The 23,762-nt window shown below is 43.4% G+C and overlaps 1 protein-coding gene across 2 annotated transcripts in view; it reads left to right on the forward strand.

The window, feature by feature from the left end:
* Window positions 1-23,762, forward strand: part of OSBPL10 (oxysterol binding protein like 10) — a 281,519-nt gene that overhangs the window by 87,487 nt on the left and 170,270 nt on the right. For both annotated transcript variants that reach the window (XM_065885061.1, XM_065885062.1), the window contains exons 2-3: window positions 3,696-3,871; window positions 9,167-9,246. In XM_065885061.1, the coding sequence (XP_065741133.1) occupies window positions 3,696-3,871; window positions 9,167-9,246 (256 nt within the window). The remainder of the gene's footprint in view (window positions 1-3,695; window positions 3,872-9,166; window positions 9,247-23,762) is intronic.

Raw genomic sequence — 23,762 nt, forward strand, 5'->3', positions numbered from 1 at the left:
TGTCCTCAAGTCCGTTTTCTATGTCTACCTCTTTATTTCTGCCCTGCAACTAGGTTCATCAGTACCACTTTCTTTTTTTTTTTTTTAGATTCCATATATATGTGTTAGCATACGGTATTTGTTTTTCTCTTTCTGACTTACTTCACTGTGTATGACAGACTCTAGGTCCATCCACCTCACTACATATAACTCAATTTCGTGAGAACATTTCCTCTTAAAGAGAAGCGTAGGGTCAGCATTTGAACAATGTGACCACTGGCGGCTCAGAAATCACCCCGGGTATTCTCTCGTTGACGGAATTTGGTCTTCACATCACAGAAGGGAGGAGAGGAGCACATTTCAAGTAGAAGGATGTGAAAATAGACATTTAAAAAATATTTTTTGTGAATTTGTCAGGCTGGCTTCTTTAACTGATCTTAGTGGCCTAATAAGCAGAAGCTTCTTTCTCATCCATGTAGAAATGAGGTGACTCTCTTCCAGGTGGTAATTCGGGGATCCAGGCTGCTTCCCTCTTGTGTCTTTGCCACACCTGTTGTGGATCCCGAGTTGCCCTGCAGGGTGTCTGCATTCCAATCTGTATGTCTATGTGTGTGTGTGTGTGTGTGTGTGTGTGTGTGTGTGTGTGTGTGCGCACATGTGCATGCGTCTGTCTGTATGTTATAGGCCTGGCTTGCGTTTCTTCTGCTCACATTCTGTTGGCTACAGCTCAAATGGCCACACGTCCTTACGAGGAAAGCTGGGTAATGTATTCTGCTTGTGTCTCCTGGAAATGGAGGGTAGGGATTGGGTGATGAGCTATTAGTTTAGGCCAGTGCTTCTCAAATTTGAGCTGCATCAGAATCACCTGGAAGCTTCCTGGCCGCCCCACACCCCCACCGGTTTCTGATTCAGCACGTCTTGGGTGGGGCCAAGAATTTACGTTTCAGATAAGCTCCCAGGTGATGTTGATACTGCTGGGCGAGGAACCGCACTTTGAATAGTCCTGGTCCAGGAGCACATTTTTGTGTCTTGATTTATCCATGCTAATCGTGGATACCAGAAGTATATCCTTATTATTGTGACTCGAGAGATAGGGAAGGAGAGGGGTAAAAAAGGTAAATAGCCTTGGCCAGGACATTTGGAATGTTACAAATAATTAATGTTTCTTAGAGGAATTGGAGTTTTGGAGGGTTGAGACCTGGGTCGTCAGGTGCGCCTGCTCTGTGGGATGGGGATGAGGTGGGACCTCTGTGGCCAGGCAAAGGTGCTTTCAGCCCGGCTAGCTCTGTTGGAGCAGGAAGCTTTGGAGAATAAAATACCTAAGTGGATACAGGAGAGGTGACACGGAGCAAGCGACAAGCGGGGGGACTTGTGTGAGACTCGAAGGAGAGTTTGTGAGTGCTGGACTGAACCAGGTGTGGATTTGGACACAGACAAGTGGGACTTAGATTTTGAGTTTCTTTGAGTCTTAGTGCCTGTAAAATGGGGAATAATGATGGCTGTCTGTTGGTTACTGTGAGAATCAATTAAGTCAGAATTTTGTAAACTTTCTTGGTTCGTGGTGCTTAGAGGTTAAAAAATATCCTACAGTTTCATTTATTATGAAAGCAGTCAGCTTTTTTTTTTTTTTTTTTTTTTGCGGTACGCGGGCCTCTCACTGTTGTGGCCTCTCCCGTTGCGGAGCACAGGCTCCGGACGCGCAGGCTCAGCGGCCATGGCTCACGGGCCCAGCCGCTCCGCGGCATGTGGGATCGTCCCGGACCGGGACACAAACCCGTGTCCCCTGCATCGGCAGGCGGACTCTCAACCACTGCGCCACCAGGGAAGCTCCAGCTTTTAAAAAATTATTATTAAAGCAGTCAGCTCCAAACAACTTCATGTACATTGATGTCCTAAAAACTCAGTGGCCTTTTGAAAAACTAATCAACATAAATGTTTATGTTTCTACGTTATGAATATGTTTCTCCCTTAAATAACTGCAAGTGTTTGTTGATGGACTGTGTGTGTCTGCGGATTCTGCACAGCTTCTCTCTCAAACCTTGGGATTTTGTTGGCATCGTTGCCCTCTTCCTATTCCCTGTCGATGTTTCCTTGTTAACCCAGCAGCTGCTGAAAACCCAGCTTTGCAAAGATGCTATGTCTTTGAAAGGAATGCAGTGCAACTAGTATCGAAACTGTGAAAACTGCCTGAGTTGTTCGTATGCTTTATATCTGACCGATGTTGAGCATCACTCTATATCCCTCAGAAGTGTGACATATTTTCCAGTGCCTCTGCAAGTTCACAGTGGTGACCCAGCTGCTTTGGTGCACGGATTGAAAAGGGTGGAATTTGGTAGTTTTTTCCCTTTCATTCATTCACTGAATAAATATTAACTGAGCATCAGTGAGGTGTCAGGCACTGTCCACCTCCGAACAGCGTAGAGTCTGGGGGGAACCAGACGTTGAATCGCATAATCCTGCAAATGTAGACACCTGATGAGGCCAGGGCCATGAGGGGTGAGTTCAAAGTGAGAGCTTGTGGGAGGAAGATTTGACCTCGTCAGGAGACGCTTTCTCAAGTTGGTGGCACCTGAGTTGTTCCTGAAGTTACCGTGCAGTAAATAGGGGAGGGAACCACGTTCTAGCCACGGGGGTGGCAAGTATATCTCAAGCTGATGAAGAACTTGCTTCCTCCCACCCCGCAATTGCGCCGTGGTTGATTTGAGACTGGTATTGTGGCTTGTGTGCGCCATGTGTGTCAGACAACGCCTCGACTCTTTCTTTAATGAGACAAACCTACTGACGGTGCAGTTGGATGGTGATGCGAAGCCCAATTGTGGGAAGAGTTTCGATGTCGTGGATTGGTAACAATCTGTATCACTTCGAGTAACTGCTCCAGGTGGGGGAAACAGCATGAGCAAAGTGGTGGAAGGCAGCTGGGTGAGCCAGCGTGGGTGGAGCAGAAAGTGAGAGGCTGGGAGAGTCAGCAGGGGTTGTGGTGAGCCTCTGGGTCCCAGGGGGCACGTGGGTCTCACATGAAAACAACTCGTCCTGGTGGAGAAGGGGAAGTTGTCTTGATTGCTTTCTGGTGATAGATGGTGACTATCAACAGGCCAGGTACTCGGCTACCAAGATTTGTTTGAGTGATTCAAGCAACTAGCAGTTTCCCTGTTTTCACCCTGAATGTAGACTCCAGTGGCACTACAGCCTCCCAGAGAGGAGGGAATTCTTGTCCCTTTGTGTGAAAAGTGATCCACGGAAGGGCCCGCTGGAGGGTGCCCAGGGGGCTGTGTGAGCACCTCCAGTTGGCTGGATTGACCAGCTCTGGAGCTCAGGCCCCATACAGTGCCCAGGCTGTTGGCTGGAGTCTGGCCCAGCTTGCTGCTTCTGGGCTGTGAATTTCAGCTGTTCCTGTGAAGTCACGTGGAGCCTGTTACCAGAGTCTGTGTCCCAATGCTTCCCTCTTCTTTACCATTCTGAGGCTTACGTATGAATGGGCATTGCACCCAATCGAGAATGGGCCTGGCCCTTGCCCTTGCCTCAGGGGCCATGACAAGTTCTGCTCTGTTAAGAATTGGGTGCTCTCTCCCTACACGGGGATGACTTGTGTGGGTGCCTGGCAGGGACGTTTAGCTTCCAGCATCCTGGATTGGGATCCTTGATGTCAGTCTAAGGATTATGTTCTTTTTCTTCTTTGCTTGGAGAGAAAACTGATGCACTGTGGTTTCTCCACACAGGTACTTTGTGCTGGATTTTGAGGCTGGTATCCTGCAGTATTTTGTGAATGAGCAAAGCAAACACCAGAAGCCCCGAGGGGCCCTGTCTCTGTCTGGCGCCATCGTGTCCCTGAGTGACGAAGCGCCTCATATGCTGGTCGTGTACTCTGCCAATGGGGAGATGTACAAACTGAGAGGTACGTTCTTTTCCCGGGAACTTTTCAGACGGGCCTCCTGGGTTCACTGTTACCATGGTGATGGCTCTCTTGTTTTTTGATTTTTAAAAAAAATCCCCTTTAGCAATTTGCCGGGTTTGCGGACTCTGGTGACAGATGCTGCTTCTCCTACCCCTGGGGTGGGGAGAGGAGATGACATTAGGAAGTGTTTGTCCTAATTAACTGAGCAATTAAGGACAAACAAAAGGTGAGTCGCAAACCTGGCTGAGCCTCAGGACTTGGGCAGATTTTTCATATTAGCTCAGTATATATTTTCCTGGACTGTATACTGTCAGTCTTTCCTCCAATGCCCGTGGGGCTGTGATCTGAGCACAGGTCAAGCCTTTTAAGGGTCATGGTGTCCTCCTCTCAAAGTTTCTCTAGAGCCAGCTCTTACTAGAGGCCCCTTCACTTGTACTTTATTTAACCCATTGTGGCCCTAGAGCCTGGTGAAAAGCCAACTGGTGTTATGTCCTGTTGTCCACCTTCTCCCCTTCTCTTTGCTTCTTGAAAGCTGAGGTCTGCTAAGCATTCTCCTCAGGTCTTGGGGGAGCCCAGCATTTGGCCGGAACTGTAGGTCTTGTCGCCCGCGAGGCATATCCACCTCGCAGGTTTTCTGATGGGCCAGAGTTGTCTGCAGCGGTGTGATTTGATCGCTAGATCATTCTTCCAGCATTCCTGTCATGGGCACATCGCCAGAAAAATTGTCAGTCTTGTAGATTTTCTGATGATGCCCATTCTAACTGGTGTGACGTGATACCTCACTGTAGTTTTGATTTGCGTTTCTGTAATAATTAGTGATGTTGAGCAGCTTTTCATGTGCTTCTTGGCCATCCTGTATGTCTTCTTTGGAGAAATGTCTATTTAGGTCTTCTGCCCATTTTTTGACTGAGGTTTTTTTTTTTTTGATATTGAGCTGCATGAGCTGCTTGTAAATTTTGGAGATTAATCCTTTGTCAGTTGCTTCATTTGCAAATATTTTCTCTCATTATGAGGGTTGTCTTTTCGTCTTGTTTATGGTTGCCTTTGCTGTGCAAAAGCTTTTAAGTTTCATTAGGTCCCATTTGTTTATTTTTGTTTTTATTTCCATTTCTCTAGGAGGTGGGTCAAAAAGGATCTTGCTGTGATTTATGTCATAGAGTGTTCTGCCTATGTTTTCCTCTAAGAGTTTGATGGTGTCTGGCCTTACATTTAGGTCTTTAATCCATTTTGAGTTTATTTTTGTGTATGGTGTTAGGGAGTGTTCTAATTTCATTCTTTTACATGTAGCTGTCCAGTTTTCCCAGCACCGCTTACTGAAGAGAATGTCTTTTCTCCATTGTATATCCTTGCCTCCTTTATCATAGATTAGTTGACCATAGGTGCATGGGTTTATCTCTGGGCTTTCTATCCTGTTCCATTGATCTATATTTCTGTTTTTGTGCCAGTACCATATTGTCTTGATTACTGTAGCTTTGTAGTATAGTCTGAAGTCAGGGAGTCTGATTCTTCCAGCTCCGTTTTTTTCCCTGAAGACTGCTTTGGCTGTTTGGGGTCTTTTGTGTCTGCACACAAATTTTAAGATCTTTTTGTTCTAGTTCTGTAAAAAATGCCATTGGTAATTTGATAGGGATTGCATTGAATCTGTTGATTGCTTTGGGTAGTATAGTCATTTTCACAATATTGATGCTTCCAATCCAAGAACATGGTATATCTCTCCATCTGTTTGTGTCATCTTTGATTTCTTTCATCAGTGTCTTATAGTTTTCTGAGTACAGGTCTTTTACCTCCTTAGGTAGGTTTATTCCTAGGTATTTTATTCTTTTTGTTGCAATGGTGAATGGGATTGTTTCCTTAGTTTCTCTTTCTGATCTTTCGTTGTTAGAGTATAAGCAAGAGATTTCTGCGCTTTAATTTTGTATCCTGCAACCTTACCAAATTCGTTGATTAGCTTTAGTAGTTTTCTGATGGCATCTTTAGGATTCTCTATGTATAGTATCATGTCATCTAAAAACAGTGACTTTTTCTTCTTCTTTTCCAATTTGTATTCCTTTTATTTCTTTTTCTTCTCTGGTTGCCATGGCTAAGACGTCCAAACTATGTTGAGTAATAGTGGTGACTGTGGAATCCTTGTCTTGTTCCTGATCTTAGAGGAAATGCTTTCAGTTTTTCACCATTGAGAATGATGTTTGCTGTGGGTTTGTCGTATATGGCCTTCATTATGTTAAGTTAGGTTCCCTCTATGCCCACATCTGAAGAATTTTTATCATAAGTTGGTGTTGAATTTTGTCAAAAGCTTTTTCTGCATCTATTGAGATGATCATATGGGTTTTATTCTTCAGTTTGTTAATATGGTGTATCACATTGATTGATTTGCGTATATTGAAGAATCCTTGAATCCCTGGGATAAATCCCACTTGATTGTGGTGTATGATCCTTTTAATGTGTTGTTGGATTCTGTTTGCTAGTATTTTGTTGAGGATTTCTGCATCTATGTTTATCAGTGATATTGGTCTGTAATTTTCTTTTGTTGTAGTATCTTTGTCTGGTTTTGGTATCGGGTGATGGTGACCTCATAGAATGAGTTTGGGAGTGTTCCTTTCTCTGCAATTTTTTGGAAGAGTTTGAGAAGGATGGGTGTTAGCTCTTCTCTAAATGTTTGATAGAATTCACCTGTGAAGCCATCTGGTCCTGGACTTTTGTTTGTTGGAAGATTTTTAATCACTTTCAATTTCATTACTTGTGATTGGTCTGTTCATTTTTTCTATTTCTTCCTGGTTCAGTCTTGGAAGGTTATACCTTTCTAAGAATTTGTCCATTTCTTCCAGGTTGTCCATTTTATTGGCATAGAGTTGCTTGTAGTAGTCTCTTAGGATGCTTTGTATTTCTGCAGTGTCTGTTGTAACTTCTTTTTCATTTCTAATTTTATTGATTTGAGTCCTCTCCCTCTTTTTCTTGATGAGTCTGGCTAATGGTTTATCAGTTTTGTTTATCTTCTCAAAGAACCAGCTTTTAGTTTTATTGATCTTTGCTATTGTTTTCTTTGTTTCTATTTCATTTATTTCTGCTCTGATGTTTATGATTTCTTTCCTTCTACTAACTTTGGGTTTTGTTTGTTCTTCTTTCTCTAGTTCCTTTAGGTGTAAAGTTAGTTTGTTCATTTGAGATTTTTCTTGTTTCTTGAGGTAGGCTTGTATTGCTATAAACCCGCCTGTGGTTTCTAAAATGACACGAACCCGTACAAAATAACAGCCCAACCAATTAACCATTTGAGCCATCTCATTTTGCCTTTTAGTTGTTATTCTCTGGCTTATTAAACCCCAAGTTTTTTTTTTTAAGGGTTGTTTTAATAGCAAACATAAAAATTTTATTATCTGCATGAACTAATCACAAGGGCTAAATTTAGCTTAAACTTACCCACTACAGCAGAGGGAGGACACATTTCTGCCTCTTTCTGCCTGGTCCTTTGTCCATCCCAAAGAATCTGGGCATTGGTTTTCTCATTTCACGTCTCGCTACATACATGTAGAGATGAATCTTGATGTTAATAGATGAACAGCTTTGGGAATATTTTTGGTGCAGAGCCTTTGGGTACTGCCACAAAGCAGCAATTCTTCATGTTCGTAAGGAAAATGGCTCTGGTTTCTGCAGAATCCTTTTATTCTTTGGAAGTAGGGTTCACCCAGTCTTACGCTGGTCTGCACTTCCAGATTTCTTCACCAGAAGTTCAAGCTGAAGTTGGGTTTTATTGACAGATGACAGGCTCATTTTTGTAAATGACACAAATTTCTAGGGGAATCATTTTGTTTTCTGCATATTTAACATTTATGCAGTAAATATTCTGTTAAAATATTTATGCAGTGAGTTATGCAATTAAATTAACTTGGATGTTATTAGAACCTATTATGTATCCATGATCTTTTAAGAAAATAATTTTATATATTTAAGAGATGGGGGTGTAGATGGAAGATTGTGACTATGCAAGTGACTAGTACTGTAATGTCTCTTTGGGGGACATTTGAGGCTCTGTAAGTCAACATTTTGTACCTTGTTCCGTTCAGTCGTAATAAGAACCCTTGAGAACATATATTAAAATGGTAATTCAACTGAACGCTAATTTTGTAAAGGCTGATAACTCCACATTACAACTCCGATAGTTAACAAAGGGGCCTCAAACACTGTACTTTGATCCTCCTTTTAGCCACATGTGGTAGAGGCATTAAAAATAATGTTTTCTCTTCCCTGCTGCTTTTTAAAGAAGTAGAAATGACTTTTTCAGAAGAGTTTAAAAAATTGGCCAGATTATTCTCATAACAGACATTTCAGAGTAAGTTAAGTTTTTAACGTGGTTTAAGACGGAATTTTTTTGTCACTTCTTCAGGGAAACCTTCATTAAGCACCTGTCATAGGACTATATTAGGTGCCCCCACTGTGTACTACACAGTAAAGCAAAGTGTTTTAACAAAGCATATTTGCAGCCACTTAGATAATGCCCCACTGAAAAAGAAATTCCACCTCTAACTCCCTTCTAATGACAAGAAACTTACTTTATTCAGTTTTGTTCTGTTTGAAGTTTCTGAGTTGGTATTTATAATTTGAAAAGAGACATTAAAAAAAATGTGTTAGGGGCAATAAAAATGCTACAATGTGGATGAACCTGCAAAACATTAAGTAAAAGAAGGCAGCCACATACTGCATGGGAGCATTCATATGGAATGTCTAGAATAGGCAGATCTATGAGACAGGAAGCAGATTAGTGGTTGCCTAGGGATGGGAAAGGGGGTGGGGAGAGAGAAATGGGAATTGACTGCTGATGGGTGGAGGATTCTTTGGGGGATACTGGAAATATTCTAAACCAAGATTATGGTCATGGTGGTACTATTCTGTAAATAGACTAGAAATCACTTAGTATTAAAAACAGGTGAATTTTGTGTATGTAAATTCTATCTCAAAGCTGTTAAAAAAAAAGCTGTTAAAAAATCTGTTAGAAATTTAAAAAAAGAAAGAATATAAGTGTATTGATTACTTTTGGAGAAATTGATCTGTATGTGTTCAAGTGATTCCATCCAGGAAGATGGAATTCTGAAAATCCCTTTAAGTTTCTCAAAACTTTTTAGATTTGTTAAAAAAAAAAGGATTTTTGATTGAGATTTGGTGTCGTCAGATTTTTGGCATGAGTACCATCTGCATTTGCCTTTCGCTCCTTCATTCCCAGGCCCCCAACCCCTCAGGTGCGTGTAGAAATGGGTTGAATGTGTTTTGGCTCAGTTGCTCCAAGCCTTTCTTTCTCTATTTTAGCTGCTGATGCAAAAGAGAAACAGTTCTGGGTGACTCAGCTTCGAGCTTGTGCCAAATACCACATGGAGATGAATTCTAAGGTAAGTCACTGCGGGGTGGGGTGGAGGGGGGGCGTTGCATCTGCTGGGATCAGCCTTCAGCCCAGTGATTGGCTTCTTGGGGGAAGCTGTTTTCCATAGTATCTTTAAAGTTCTCCACCATCGAGGAATTCATACTTGTCCTGTGACATTTACATTTAAAGCCAAGAGAAAGGTGGGAGGATTTGCTTGTAGGTAGAGTGAAAGGGAATGCAGACACTTTATTGGAACTGATTCTGGAAAGACACTTCTGCGTCTTTCTGTGTTGTCCATTTAGGCAGCTGGTAACTGGTATGCGGAGAAGCTTGAGCAGATGGTGTCATTGTGGCGGCGGCAGAGGAGTCAGACTTACTGTTCACGAAGACTCCTTGTCACAGACCCTTAAATAAAACGAGACCCCAGCTCGACGAAGCGCTCTGTCAGGTGCTTCTGCATCTAAGTATGTCAGAATGTTCTCAGGTAGTTTGGTATCCATGTATGAATTAGCTTCTCCTCAGGATTCAGTCTGAGATCTTGGTACAGATGCGCAGGGGATAGGAGAGAGGAGGTAGGCATTTTCATGGATTATTTGGAGGATCTCCTATCCTTAAATACAGGAAATAAATAAGTCAGACAGAGAAAGCCAAATACTATTTGTTATCGCTTATATGTAGAATCTAAAAAAATAATACAAATGAATGCATATACAGAATGGAAACAAACTCAAAGACATAGAAAACAAACTTGAGATTGCTAAAGCGGATGGCAGGGGAGGGATAAATTAGGCATATGGGGTTAACAGATACAAACTACTATACGTAAAATAGATAAGCAACAAGGATTTGCTGTGTAGCACAGGGAATTACCATCAATGTCTTGTATTTTAATAATCTATAATGGATTATAATCTGAAAAAACCCCACAGCTGAATCACTTTGCTGTACACCTGAAACGAACACAATATTGTAAACCAACTGTACTTCAATTAAAAAATTGTAGGGCTTCCCTGGTGGCGCAGTGGTTGAGAGTCCGCCTGCCGATGCAGGGGACACGGGTTCGTGCCCCGGTCTGGGAAGATCCCACATGCCGTGGAGCGGCTGGGCCCGTGAGTCATGGCCGCTGAGCCTGCGCGTCTGGAGCCTGTGTTCCACAACGGGAGAGGCCACAACAGTGAAAGGCTCACGTACCGCAAAATAACAAACAAACAAAAAATTGTATAGGAAATAATTGACCGATGAATTTATTTAGGGCAATAAATATTTGTTAAAATTAATGAATTAACGTTCAAATGGCTACCCCTTTTATGTCATTAGTTCAAATTTAGTTACGATATCCATTTGCATTCTTTTTCTGTATTCCATGTATCTGATAGGAAGACCCACGCTTCAGACTTCTTAGGCTTCCATTTACTGTAACCTATCTGCTGTCTTGCTCAGGGAGGACGTGGAAATGTCTTGCCTGGTTATACCTCCCTGTTCTGCTTCTAAATACAACCTGAAATGATTTCTTCACAATGATTTTGTTTATGTTTTTCTTTCTGGAGACATCTTCTCTCCTTGACTCGCTTATGACAGTTGCACTCACTGTAATGCCCCTCTTGACTTGCTCCAAATGTGGTCTTTAATCATAGGTAGGGCCCCACTTCTTTTTTAAAAAATTTATTTTATTGAAGTCTAGTTGATTTACAGTGTTGTGGTAATTTGTCCTGTACAGCAAAGTGACTCAGTCATATATGTGTATACATTCTTTTTCATATTCTTTTCCATGATGGTTTATCCCAGGATATTGGATATAGTTCCCTGTGCTCTACAGTAGGACCTTGTTGTTTATCCATTCTGTGTATATCAGTTTGCATCTGCTAATCCCAAACTCCCAATCCATCCCTCCTTCCCCACCCCCTCCCCCTTGGCAACCACAAGTCTATTCTCTGTGTCTCTGAGTCTGTTTCTGTTTTATAGATAAGTTCATTTATGTCGTATTTTAGATTCCACATATAAGTGATATCATATGGTATTTGTCTTTCTTTTTCTGATTTACTTCATTTAGTATGATCATCTCTAGGTCCATCCATGTTGCTGCACGTGGCATTGGTTCATTCTTTTTTACAGCTGAGTAGTATTCCATTGTATATATGTACCACATCTTCTTTATCCATTCATCTGTTGATGGACACTTAGTTGTTTCCATGTCTTGGCTATGAAAAGTGCTGCTATGAACATAGGGGTGCACGTGTCTTTTTGAATTATAGTTTTGTCTGGATATACGGGTAGGGCCCCACTTCTAAAGCTTTTTTCCCTCTGGCCTGGTTTATTTTCCAGGAATTATAGTAGGAGTTCTGGACATTACATCAGTATTTTATAAACACCTAGGCAGGGCAGTATAAAATTGTTTTCTTTTTATATGTATTGTTTTACTTTTTATAAAATAGAACAGAAAGGGATCAAATCAAAAGGACATATCTTCACCTGTTGCCATAAGTGCTCATTGGAGATGACTGCTCTTTGGTGCATCAGCCTAGTAAATTTAGGCATGCATTAGTGTGTATGTATCTGTAGCTCTACATTTGGTTTTTACACAAGTGGATCGTTTCACGCACACTCTTCTATCCTTTGGTTTTTTTACACTTATTAATGTATCTTGTAGATTTTTCCCTGTTGGACATCTAGATCTACTACACTCCTGTTAGATGACCAGATGCTGTTCTAAGGGGTGGATGTCAGTGCTTTATTTGAGTCCTTCACTGACAGACGTTTAATTTGATTGTGGTTGTTATACATGATGCTATAATAAACATCTTTGAACACACATCTTCTGGTACCTCTAGGTGTGTATATATATGAATCTATACCAGCGGAAGTACTGGGTTATAGAATAGAACATGAAAGGTGGATTTGCTTGTGGGGTTGACTCGTATACTAAGTTCACAAAGTCTCTTCTACTTCTAAGTCTACTTCTGCTAAGTCTCTTCGGATGCTAATTGGGCGTTAGTACCTTCTCCCCTGCCTTTCAGCCCCTAAAGGATGAACGTGTGACAGGAGGGGATGATTATCGCTGCCTCTGGAGGTTAAGTCTCCAGCCAACCCCACGATGGGGAGAGAGGCAGTGGGGTTCAAACTCTGGGGGGGCGCCCAGGACCCCCTTTCGGCTCAGCTGCCTCCTTTCTGACTGGCACCCCCATCCCCACCACAAACATAACTCCTGTTGCGAGTTCACTGCTGACAGCTTGTGAAGGCATTTTTTTCCCTGTAATGGAAGTAGCATTGGTTTTTAAAAATTGCGAACATTACCTGTACGCAAATGCAAAACATTCAGAAAATAGGAAAGTATAAAGAAGGAAAAAAATCACCCCAAATCTCAGCCCCAGACCTAATCTCTGATGATACTATTTGAGTGTGCATCCTTCCAGAGCCTTATCTGTGTAGAGAAATAGCAACAGAAAGAGGTCACGTGACCCCCCGTGGGGTCCATCCTTCCAGTCTTTTCCATACAAGCATGGGGGTGTGTGGACTATTTCTGGGAATCAGAAGGCTTGTCTGTTGTGGGGAGGTATGGGTGGGGAATTCTATCAGGCTGTGTGTTATGCCTTGTGTGAAGAGTAAGGAGATGCGTAGCTGCTGTTTAATTGATTCTCCCAGGAAACTCGGTTTCTGATGACGAATGACTACAGCTTTCCTGACTGTCTGCCACCCTGGGGTGTGAGCCAGAGGGCTTTGGAGAGGTGCTTAGCTGTCTTGGCTGCGCGGCATCACAGCAGGGAAGCACCTGCCACCGGGACTAACCCAGTGGTGTCTGTGGAATCTGAAACCACGTGATTGTGAGGGACTTCAGATGTCATCCAGTCCTGACCTCACCGCATCCCACCATCCTCACAGAAGCACGTACCAGAATATTTATGGTCATAATGAAAACATGTGGGCTGATTCTCTCAAAACAATCCCTGGTTTTATTCACCTAGAGGGGGCACTGCTGGTACCTCACTGAGTGAATGCTAAGAATTTGGGGAGTCATCTAACAAATGACGTCTAATACCTCTCTTTTATGACTAAACAAATTTGAGGCCCCTCAGAACAGTTTGGAATAGCTCAGAAGTAATGGAATGATTATAAAGTGGGAAGGGATCCCAAACTCCCTCTGTTCTATGTGTCTAAAAACAGTAGCTCTAAGGAATAGGACAAGAGGTAGGTCCTAAAACTGTGTGGTCCAATATGGAGGCCTTGGGGCACGGGAGGCTGTCCAAACTGAAATTATTTGAAATTAAATTTGAAATTCAGCTTCTCGGTCGTGCTTAGCCACATCTCAGGTGCTCAGTGGCCATGCTTGGCTGATGCCTGCCGTACTGGGACAGCACAGGGTTAGAACAGCTTCCGTCATCACAGAAGGTTCTGTTGGAAAGTGCTGATAAAGCTTCCATTACGGCTTCATGGTTTCTAAGGAGGGACTTGCCAGTGTCCGGTTTAATCTCCTCTTGCGCCATGGACAGTGTTTTGCTTTCTTTAAATCTGCAGAGGTTGACTGGTGCTTCCCACCCGTCTGTCCTTCCTTCTGGGCTTCCCCTGCTTCTTCCTGAGCTTCCCCTGCATCCTTCTGGTGAGGAGTTCTGGTCTGTGCCCCAGCCTTGGCGTTGAACATTCTGCTTACTGTTACTTCTCCCGTGGCCTCATCTGTGCAACAGGGACCCTGACCTTACTTGTCTGAAGTTAGGAACTGGTGTTCTCATGTGGTCAGATTCCGCTACATGCTTACTGCGCTGCAGCTGTTTGCCAAGAAAACTAGTTTGAGGTGTTTTTAAAAAACTTTTATTTGCGTTTTTTTTTTTTGCAGAATTTAATCTCAGGCCATAAGTTTTTGTTTCTTCAGTTTCTTCTGGGGTATCTTTTTCTTCTGTGCAACCTCCTTTCCTGGTTTAGGGACAATCTGCTTTTTTTTTTTTTTTTTTTTTTGTGGTACGCAGGCCTCTCACTGTGGCCTCTCCCACTGCGGAGCACAGGCTCCGGACGTGCAGGCTCAGCGGCCACGGCTCACGGGCCCAGCCGCTCTGCGGCATGTGGGATCTTCCCGGACTGGGGCATGAACCCGTGCCCCCTGCATCGGCAGGCGGACTCTCAACCACTGTGCCACCAGGGAAGCCCCAGTCTGCTCTTTTTCAGTGAAGATCATCTCAGTGTGGCCGGGAGAGCTCATGCACAGGTTGATCGGACCATGGGCTCTGCTAAGTCCTGAGCCGCATTTTGGGAGCTGTATTCACCTGAGTGTGCTCACTGATCAGGGGATCTACATCTAGGCCCTAAAGGTCAGCATCCCTCTCTGCATTTTTGAGCACGTGCAGTAAAAATTCAGCACTCTTTTGGGGCCATCGACCGTGCGTCCAGCCCCACTGAGCACACCTACTAATTTCACCACTGGAATGATGGAATGGCACCCATCGCTTCTGTAAAGGGACATTTCTTCAGATACTCCGTAGCTTTTTAGATGTGCATACCTTTTATGGCCTGGGCAGTTTCATGAGTGTTCTTAGAATGAACGTGAAGATTTGAACCTCTTGTTTTGCATGATTTTGTGAGGTTTTCTGGGTCAAGTGAACAGCAAACCATTTTCAGAGGTCACCTCAAGCCTGCTTACTGGAAAAGCTAGTTCGAGCTTTTGTGAGCAGCAGAGGAGCAAGGGCAGGTTGCCAGTGGGGCTGCTCTCTGGCTCACACAGCCTTTGCTAGCACCCGCTTTCTAAGACAAAGTCTAGAGCTTTACCTTGGCGACAGCTGCCCCTTACATGCCAGGTCCGGTTTCTCCACCTTCACTCTCAGGTACCCGTGTGTTCCAGACACACGGCACACTGTGTACTTTTCCTGCGTTTGTGCTGTTTGCTGGGCTAGGAGTGCCTTTCCCTCTCCGTCCTTCCTGGGGCGAATACCCACGTGGTCTTCAAGGCTCGTAGAGTTCTGTGATGCCTTCCTGACCTGCCTGCTCAAGAGTGGATCTGCTGTCTCCTGTGCTCCCGTTTATCCCAGGACACACCTGTATGACAGCACTTTTCATGGTGTGTGTGTGCGTGTGTGCACACGTGTCAGCCCTCAAGGCTGACTGTGTCCTTACGCCCAGGACTGGGGAAATCATAGCTGTCTCCTCCATACCTGCCACTGTCATGACAAGTCGCGATGGATATAAAGCATTTGAAGCAACAAATGTCAGCCCTGCTTCCTCTTCCTCACTCCTTCCTGTGTGTGTTAGTAACAGTAGTATTAGTAGTGGTAGTGGTGCTGGATTTGGGTTCCCTAAACTATACCCAAGTTATCATATTTTAATTTTTGTTGAATACTATTGTATTTTATATTAGATCAAGTACTTGAGGATTCTATGTAGAGAGAGCTCTGAGCTTCCTGCAGCCAAAAATCAATCAGGAGTAATTTCAAACAAAATGTATCCTGACTTTTTTTTTTTTAATTGAAGAAAATAGCAATCAAAAGGAACACATTTTGGGGAAAGGAAATAATAACAAATGGTCTCTATCAACACATTTCTACATGGCAGATACTAAGAGAGGTGCTTTTCTTGGATGATCTTAGGTGTGTCTCACAACAGCCCTATGAGGCAGGTACAACTATGACTGCGTTTTTTGTTTGTTTTTTTAACATCTTTATTGGAGTATAATTTTTTTTTTAAGATGTTGGCGGTAGGAGTTTATTAATTAATTAATTTATTTTTGCTGTGTTGGGTCTTCGTTTCTGTGCGAGGGCTTTCTCTAGTTGCAGCGAGCCGGGGCCACTCTTCATCGCGGTGCGCGGGCCTCTCACTATCGCCGCCTCTCTTGTTGTGGAGCACAGGCTCCAGGCGTGCAGGCTCAGTAGTTGTGGCTCACGGGCCCAGTTGCTCCGCGGCATGTGGGATCCTCCCAGACCAGGGCTTGAACCCGTGTCCCCTGCATTGGCAGGCAGATTCTCAACCACTGCACCACCAGGGAAGCCCTATTGGAGTAAAATTGATGACTGTGTTTTATAGGTGAGGATGGAAAGAATAAGTAGTATGCCTGCCCATGCCCGCATAGCTAGCAAGGGCTGCCATCTCTTTAAAAAGATTTGAGATATAATTCACAAACCGTAGAATTTACCCTTTAAGATTGTACAATTCAGTGGGTTTTAGTGTATTCACAAAGTTGTGCAACCATCAGCACTGTCTCGTCCCAGAATCTTCAATCACCCTCGAAAGAAACCCCTCCTGTGCCCATCAGCAGTCCCTCCTCATCCCTCACCCACCTCCTCTCCCAACCCCTGCCAACCCCAAACCACTGCCTCTGAGAAGTTGCCTATTCTGGACATTTCATGTAAATGGAATCATTAAGTATGTGGTCTTTTGTGTCTGGCTGATCTCACTTAGCATAATGTTTCCAAGCTTCCTCCATGTTGTAGCATGAATCAGTACCTCATTCCTTTTTATGGCTGGATAATCCCATTGTATGGATATGCCACGTTTTTATTTTTATTTTTTGCCTTGGCCGTGCGGCATCTTAGTTCCCCGACCAGGGATCGAACCCATGCCTCCTGCAGTGGAAGCACGGAGTCCTAACCACTGGACTGCCAGGGAAGTCCCCATGATATGCCACCTTTTTTTTTAATCCATTCATCAGTTGATGGATATTCGGCTTACTTTTTCTTTTTTGTTATTGTGAATGATGCTGCTATGAACATTTGTGCACAAGTTTTTGTGTGAATGTATTTTCTCATTTCTTTCGGGTATATACCTAGGAGTGGAATTGCTGGGTCACATGGTAACTCTGTTTAACTTTTGGAGGAGCTGCTTTTTTCCAAAGTAGCTGTACCATTTTACATGCTCAATGAACCAGTTTTCCTACATCTTTGTTAACACTTGATCTTGTCAATTTTTGATTGTAGCCATCCTAGTGGGTATGAAGTTGTATCTCATTGTGGTTTCGATTTGCATTTCCCTAGTGACTAATGATTTGGGGCATCTCTTCATGTTCTTATTGGCCATTCATGTATCTGCTTTGGAAAAATATCTACTTAAATCCTTTGTCATTATTCATTTTTAATTGTTGAATTGTGAGAGTTCTTGATATATTCTGGGAACTAGACGCTTATCAGATACATGGTTTACAGATATTTTCTCCCATTCTGTGGCTTGTCTCTTCACTTTTCTCATCTTTTTTGACATAAACAAAAATTGTGAGGACAAATGGGACATCTGGTATAATGGAGTGGGGATTGGAGTCAAAAGACCTGGTTTCTGGCTGTGCCTGGACCACTCACAGCAACTAACTAGTCTTGTTGTCTAGAGTAACTTAATCTCTTTTAACCCCTGTAAGTGGGGCAAAATAATGGGCATCAACCATACAGGATGGTTTTTAGGATGAAATGACATTAAGTACTTCACAAACATCAGTTCTTTTTATAGCACGAACTCTTCCAGCTCTGCCAGAACATCTGTGTTGACAGGTAACTTGGTTGTAGAGCTGGGTTCCACCTGAAGATGGATCACTCAGGACTAGAGGCTAAGAACCTCCTCCAAAACCTGATTGTAATGACGCTTTCCTCGACAAGGTTGGCTAGACTGCCAAAGGGTTATATTCCCCATGCATCAGAAAGTTCGAGAATAATCCCGACTGAACCAGTTTGGCATTTTTCATATTGTGTGGTCTCGTGGCCAGTGGTTCCAGTCTCATTTTCTGAGGCTGTGGGGTGGCCCGCCACCTGCTTCACAACCCGTCCTCTAGTGCCACTTGGGACGAGTTACTGTCTGAGCCTCAGTGCCTCATCTATGAAAGGGGGATGACAGTTATCGATGTGAAGATCACACTGTGGGTTATGGTGAGGTTTCAGTGAGTTAACGTCTGTCATCTCTTACTGTAGAGCCAGATGCTGAGTTAGTTCCCATAAGGGGTGCTGGGCTGGCAGGAGGACCCTGCCAAGTTGGACCTCATGAGGCAATCTTCCTGGGAAAAGGCCAGGACCAGACTGCCCAAGACTGTATGCACGGCTTGCAACACGGGTATTTCTGATAAATGAGTCTCTGAGATAATCAGAAGAGAAATTTTTTTTTCTGGGTGCACCACACAGCTTGCGGGATCTTAGTTGCCCCACCAGAGATTGAACCCGGGTCCACGGCAGTGAAAGCGCCGAGTCCTATCCACTGGATCGCCAGGGAATTCCCAGAAGAGAAATTTTTTACCTGTTTAAATAGCCAACATTAAAATAGATGAAAAGTTTAAGGGGAAAAAAGGGTGGAGAAGGTGTACCATTGTGGAACCAGTCAACCAGTCAAAACAAACAACAAACAGAGCAAATAGAGATACACACCACACACAGTCTTTGGAAGGAAAGATAAGGGCCTTGTAACAGTGGTTGCCCCTGGGAGGGAAGGGGGAAACTGGGGATTTAGAGTTGAAAGAAAGTAGGGGTTTAGCTGTACCCTTTGATACTTTTTGAAATTTTCATGTTGTGCGTTGACATATACACATATAGTAGTTACTCAAATGGTTAACATTTAACTTTGCAAAATTTTTCCTTTTTAAAAAGCATCGCTGAGGCTGTTTGGCAAAGTGCTGTGCTCTCTCAGGCTACTGTCAAGTTGGCCCTTTATCTGCAGACAGAAGCTCTTCCCCAGTCACTGATTAACCTGCTTCTCTTTATATTCTCTCCTTGAAGGTCTTAAAACCAAATGTCCTTAAAGATATTCAATAATTCCAGATTCCTGCCAGTTCAGATGAAGCTTCTAGTCTTGTTTCTCAAAATTGATTTTACTTGATACGGCTTGGGGTGTTTAAAGTTTAATGCTCTTTGGGGGAAGTGTTCCTTCCCCCCCCCCCCCCGCCTTATTTGAATCGAACAGTGATGAAGTGTCAAAGTGGCTCCCGCTTCTTCTGCTGAAGCCTTCGGTGCTGGGGCGATTGGCTGAGGATCAGGGAGCCTGTATCTGGGTGTGGGGTTCTGTGAGCAGAGCTTCTCCACTGGAGGTTGAAGGGGGTTTGTGCTGCCTACCAGACAACATTTTTAGAAATTGCCTGTGTCTCAAAAAAAGTCAGCTCATCCTTCTTACTGTACAATATACTAGCCTGATTTAATATTTTAAATGTGTTTTATTTCTTTACCCAAATTGTTGGGTAAAAACCAAGATATCTGGGACTTCCCTGGTGGCACAGTGGTTGAGAATCTGCCTACCAATGCAGGGGACATGGGTTCGAGCCCTGGTCCAGGAAGATCCCACATGCCACGGAGCAACTAAGCCCGTGCACTACAGCTATGGAGCCTGAGCTCTAGAGCCTGCAAGCCACAACTACTGAGCCTGCGTGCCACAACTACTGAAGCCCACAGGCCTAGAGCCCATGCTCCACAATAAGAGAAGCCTCTGCAGTGAGAAGCCCGTGCACCTCAACGAAGAGTAGCCCCCGCTTGCTGCAACTAGAGAAAGCCCATGCGCAGCAACGAAGACCCAACGCAGACAAAAATAAGTAAATAAATAAATTAATTAAAAAAAAAAAAAAGCAAGATGTTCATCTCCCACTGAGACCCTCAGGTAAAAAGTGCCCCAGGTTGAGAAGCAGAGCATCACAGGGTCCTATCTGTGTTCCTAAGTGGCAAGTCTTTGGGGGAATCTCATACGATGGGTTTGAGCTTCCTAAACACTCTCCAGTAAGTAAAGCTGGACAAGCCCATTGGAGGATTTACTCTTCTTGGTTCCGTCTTCCTGTTTTCTGTTGTTGGGCAATTTTAGTTTCATGTTATATTGAGCGCAGTGCCATTTTTCTTCTAGAATTTTTCACAGATTTTAAGTACACCTTTTGTGTACTTAAAACTAAGTGTAAAACATCACTGTCTGAAACACACCATCAAATTAAGTAAATAAAACACAATTTAAAAACAGTCTTTATTAAAACGATAGTTCGGGGAGTTTTTATTGCCTTAATAAAGTGCAACAATTTTGCATACATTCTCGAGCATAATTTTAAAATTAGGCTGCCTGCCTTGCCCAAAAGAGAAGTATTAGTGCTACCAAGGAGGATGATCTTAGGCCAAGGGGACCTTCAGATTTTTTTAATTTTTTAGGAAAAAATAAGGGTACAGTTTTGATTCAGTTGAACTCATTTATTCCACCTTTTAACTGTGTGTGTGTGTATATATATATATAGCTTTGTTCTAGAATAAGTAGTTGAGTTGCTGTTTCTGTCTAGAATATTGGTGGATGGTTTTATATTGTGAGGCCTCTTTGAGAAGTTTTGATTGGAGGCAGGATAAACAAGTCTTGGTCTGAGGACATTTCCTACACTTCATCGTTGGCACGTATGAATGAACACACTAAGGACAGGAGAATCCAGGCATACAGTTGGGGTCAGCTGTTCACGGTCTGGTCACTGTTTTGCTGACATTGGGAGAGAAGTTTAGAAGGAGGCCAACTTGGGAAGAGTATTCAACAAACCCTGACTGCTTGGGTGCCATGACATTCTGGCTCTGGGGACATGGTGATTCCATGGAGAGTGGCTACATGGAGCTTACACTTTTTCAGGGAAGACAGTCAACAGGTAGGTACTGTCAGGTAGCCATAAGTTCGAGAAGAAATAACAAGGTCAGAGACTAGAAAACAATTGAAGATTTTAAGGTATTCCTACTCAAAAATATATCCCATGTATGCTGTATTCTTTAAAAATGTCAATATCTTGAAAGATCAAGAAGGCTGTGGAAATATTCCAGATTAAATGAGCCTAGAGACATGACAACTCAATACAATACCTGACCTTAAACTGGATTTGAGTCTGTATTGACAAAATTAGATAATGGATTGTGGGTTAGATAAAGGTAGCTGATAAATGTTTTGTGGTTATGTAAGGAAATATCCTTGTTTTTAGGAAAGACACCCTGAAGTAGTTAATATTTAAGGGCAAAAGGCCATGATGCATGTAACCCTCACTCAAATGGTTTAGGAAAAATTTTTAATATGTCTTATAATTACACTTGTGTGTGTGTGCACGTGTGCATGTGCCTGCACCCGTGTACTGGGGAGAGAGAAGAGAGGGAACAAATGACAAACGGGATAAAATGGTAATTGGTGAAACTGACTAAAGGGTAAACAGGAGTTTTTCTTTTGGTGTGTGCAACTTTAAGTTTGAAATTATTTCCCTGAAAAAATTTTTAAAAATCAGTTATAGTCTAACACTTTTGAAAACAAGATCCTATTCTTAAAAAAAACATATATTCCTTGGGAGAAACTTTTTATAAATCATTTATATATTAGTATGACTTTTTCATTCTTTTTTTTTTTGGCTGTGCTGTACGGCATGTGGGATCTTATTTCCCCAACCAGGGATCGAACCCGCGCCCCCTGCAGTAGAAGCGCAGAGTCTTAAACATTAGACCGCCAGAGAAGTCCCATTTTTCATTCCTTTTTTCTTTTATTTTTAATATTAGTATGACTTTTAAAGAAAGTAATTTTTCACTTGCCATTATCTAGCTGAGACTAGCCACCAAGGAGCTTGTGGTTTTCTGAGAATTAAAGATAATTTGGGGAAAGGAGGCATGATAGGGTCATTGCAGTCAGGCTAATATGGAGAACTGGTTAGAATACTGGGCTTTGAAGAACGGGGAGGATGATGAGTTATGGGTGATGGAGACTTAGAAAAGAGGGGGGGGCAAGCCAGTGATAAACTACCCCCGACTGAAGGTGGGCAACCTCTCTAGCCCCTTCTATGTGTAACTTTGGCATTTATCTTTAAAAAAAAAATTTTTTTTTAATTGAGATATAATTTACATACCATGAAAGAAGGTTGTGGATGACCAATAATAGTGATATTTTTTTTATTTTTTTTAACTTTTTATTTTATATTGGAGTATAGTTGATTAGCAACGTAGTGTTAGTTTCAGGTGTATAGCAAACTGATTCAGTTATACATATACATGCATTTATTCTTTTTCAGATTCTTTTCCCATTTAGGTTATTACAGATTATTGAGCAGAGTTCCCTGTGCTATACAGTAGGTCCTTGTTGGTTATCCATTTTATTTTTATTATTATTATTTTTTAAATAAATTTATTTATTTATTTTTGGCTGCGTTGGGTCTTCGTTGCTGCATGCGGGCTTTCTCTAGTTGCAGCGAGCGGGTGCTACTCTTCATTGCAGTGCACGGGCTTCTCATTGCGGCGGCTTCTCTTGTTGTGGAGCACAGGCTCTAGGCACGTGGGCTTCAGTAGTTGTGGCACACGGGCTCAGTAGTTGTGGCTCGCGGGCTCTAGAGTGCAGGCTCAGTAGTTGTGGCACATGGGCTTAGTTGCTCCGCGGCATGTGGGATCTTCCCAGACCAGGGCTCAAACCCGTGTCCCCTGCATTGGCAGGTGGATTCTTAACCACTGCGCCACCAGGGAAGCCCTACGGCATCTTCTTTTTATCCCCCTTCAGCCCTGCTACTTGGCAGGCCTGCATACCTCTCTGGATTCCAAAGCTCTTTCCTTTGTGCACTAGACAGCAGGCATTTATTAACTACCTACTGTGTGCATTAGACTCTCCCTGGTGCTCTCTCCTTTACAGCTTACAGCATAGAAGCTCGAAATTCCTAGATCCTCATCATGTATTGAGGTAAAAAGCAAGAATGACAACAGGAAGCTGTTTTTGTCCCATGGAAATAGTTTGTTCAGATGCCACGAGAACATGTTCTTCCCTCATAATAACAGTGATAAGTGGTGCCCTGTAGTTGCTAAGTTCCTTCTGTGCAAATCATGTGGTGCCAGGGTTTCTCAGCCTCAGCATTGTCGCCATCTTTGGCTGCATCATTCTTCCCTGTGAGGGGTGTCCTGAGCAACGTAGGACACTCAGCAGCATCCCAGGCTTCCACCCACTAGATGCTAGAAGCACCCTCACCACCAGTTGTAACTCCCAAAAAACTCTCTGGACTCTGCAAATGCTTCTTGGTGGGAGAGGGGGGTTTCGGGGGGCATCACCCCTAGTTGAGAACTATTGCCTCGTATAAGTCTCACAACAGTCCTATGAGGTAGGTGTCGTCTCCACTTCACAGATGAGGAAACTGAGGCTCAGGAAGGTCCAGTGGCCCCAGGGCTAGGACATGACAGAGGGGAGGCCAGAAGCCATCCCCACACCTTTGCTTCTTCATCTGTGCCTCTTTTGGACCCGGGGCTGCTGGGAAACTGCTTCAGTGGACAGGGAGCGACCAGGCCAGTGGGGCTGCTGTGCACTTGAGCCTTTGCTTTTGGGAGAGGCCTTGCTCTCTTGCCAGGTGTGAGACAGCTCATCCGTCATGTCTTGAGGTTCCTGGGCCGCTCCCCCCACCCCCGACCCCGTGAGGGATGCAGCGAGGGACTGAGAGATTTTAGCAGTGGAGCAAGGATGCACTCGCTGTCCTTCTCCACCGAGCCGGTCCCCAAGCCCAGCCGTAAAATGAAGGGGACCCCACACTTTGCAGCCTTGGACCCCCTTAGCCAGGATTCTGCACGAATCTGAGAAGAGGCGGTGGCACCTGGCACGTGTTTCTGAAGTTTAATTTCCCCCACGCACTGCACTGCACTGATGGACAGAGAAAAGACAGAATGTTTG

Source organism: Phocoena phocoena, chromosome 10, assembly GCF_963924675.1.
Source record: "Phocoena phocoena chromosome 10, mPhoPho1.1, whole genome shotgun sequence".
NCBI lineage: Eukaryota > Metazoa > Chordata > Mammalia > Artiodactyla > Phocoenidae > Phocoena > Phocoena phocoena.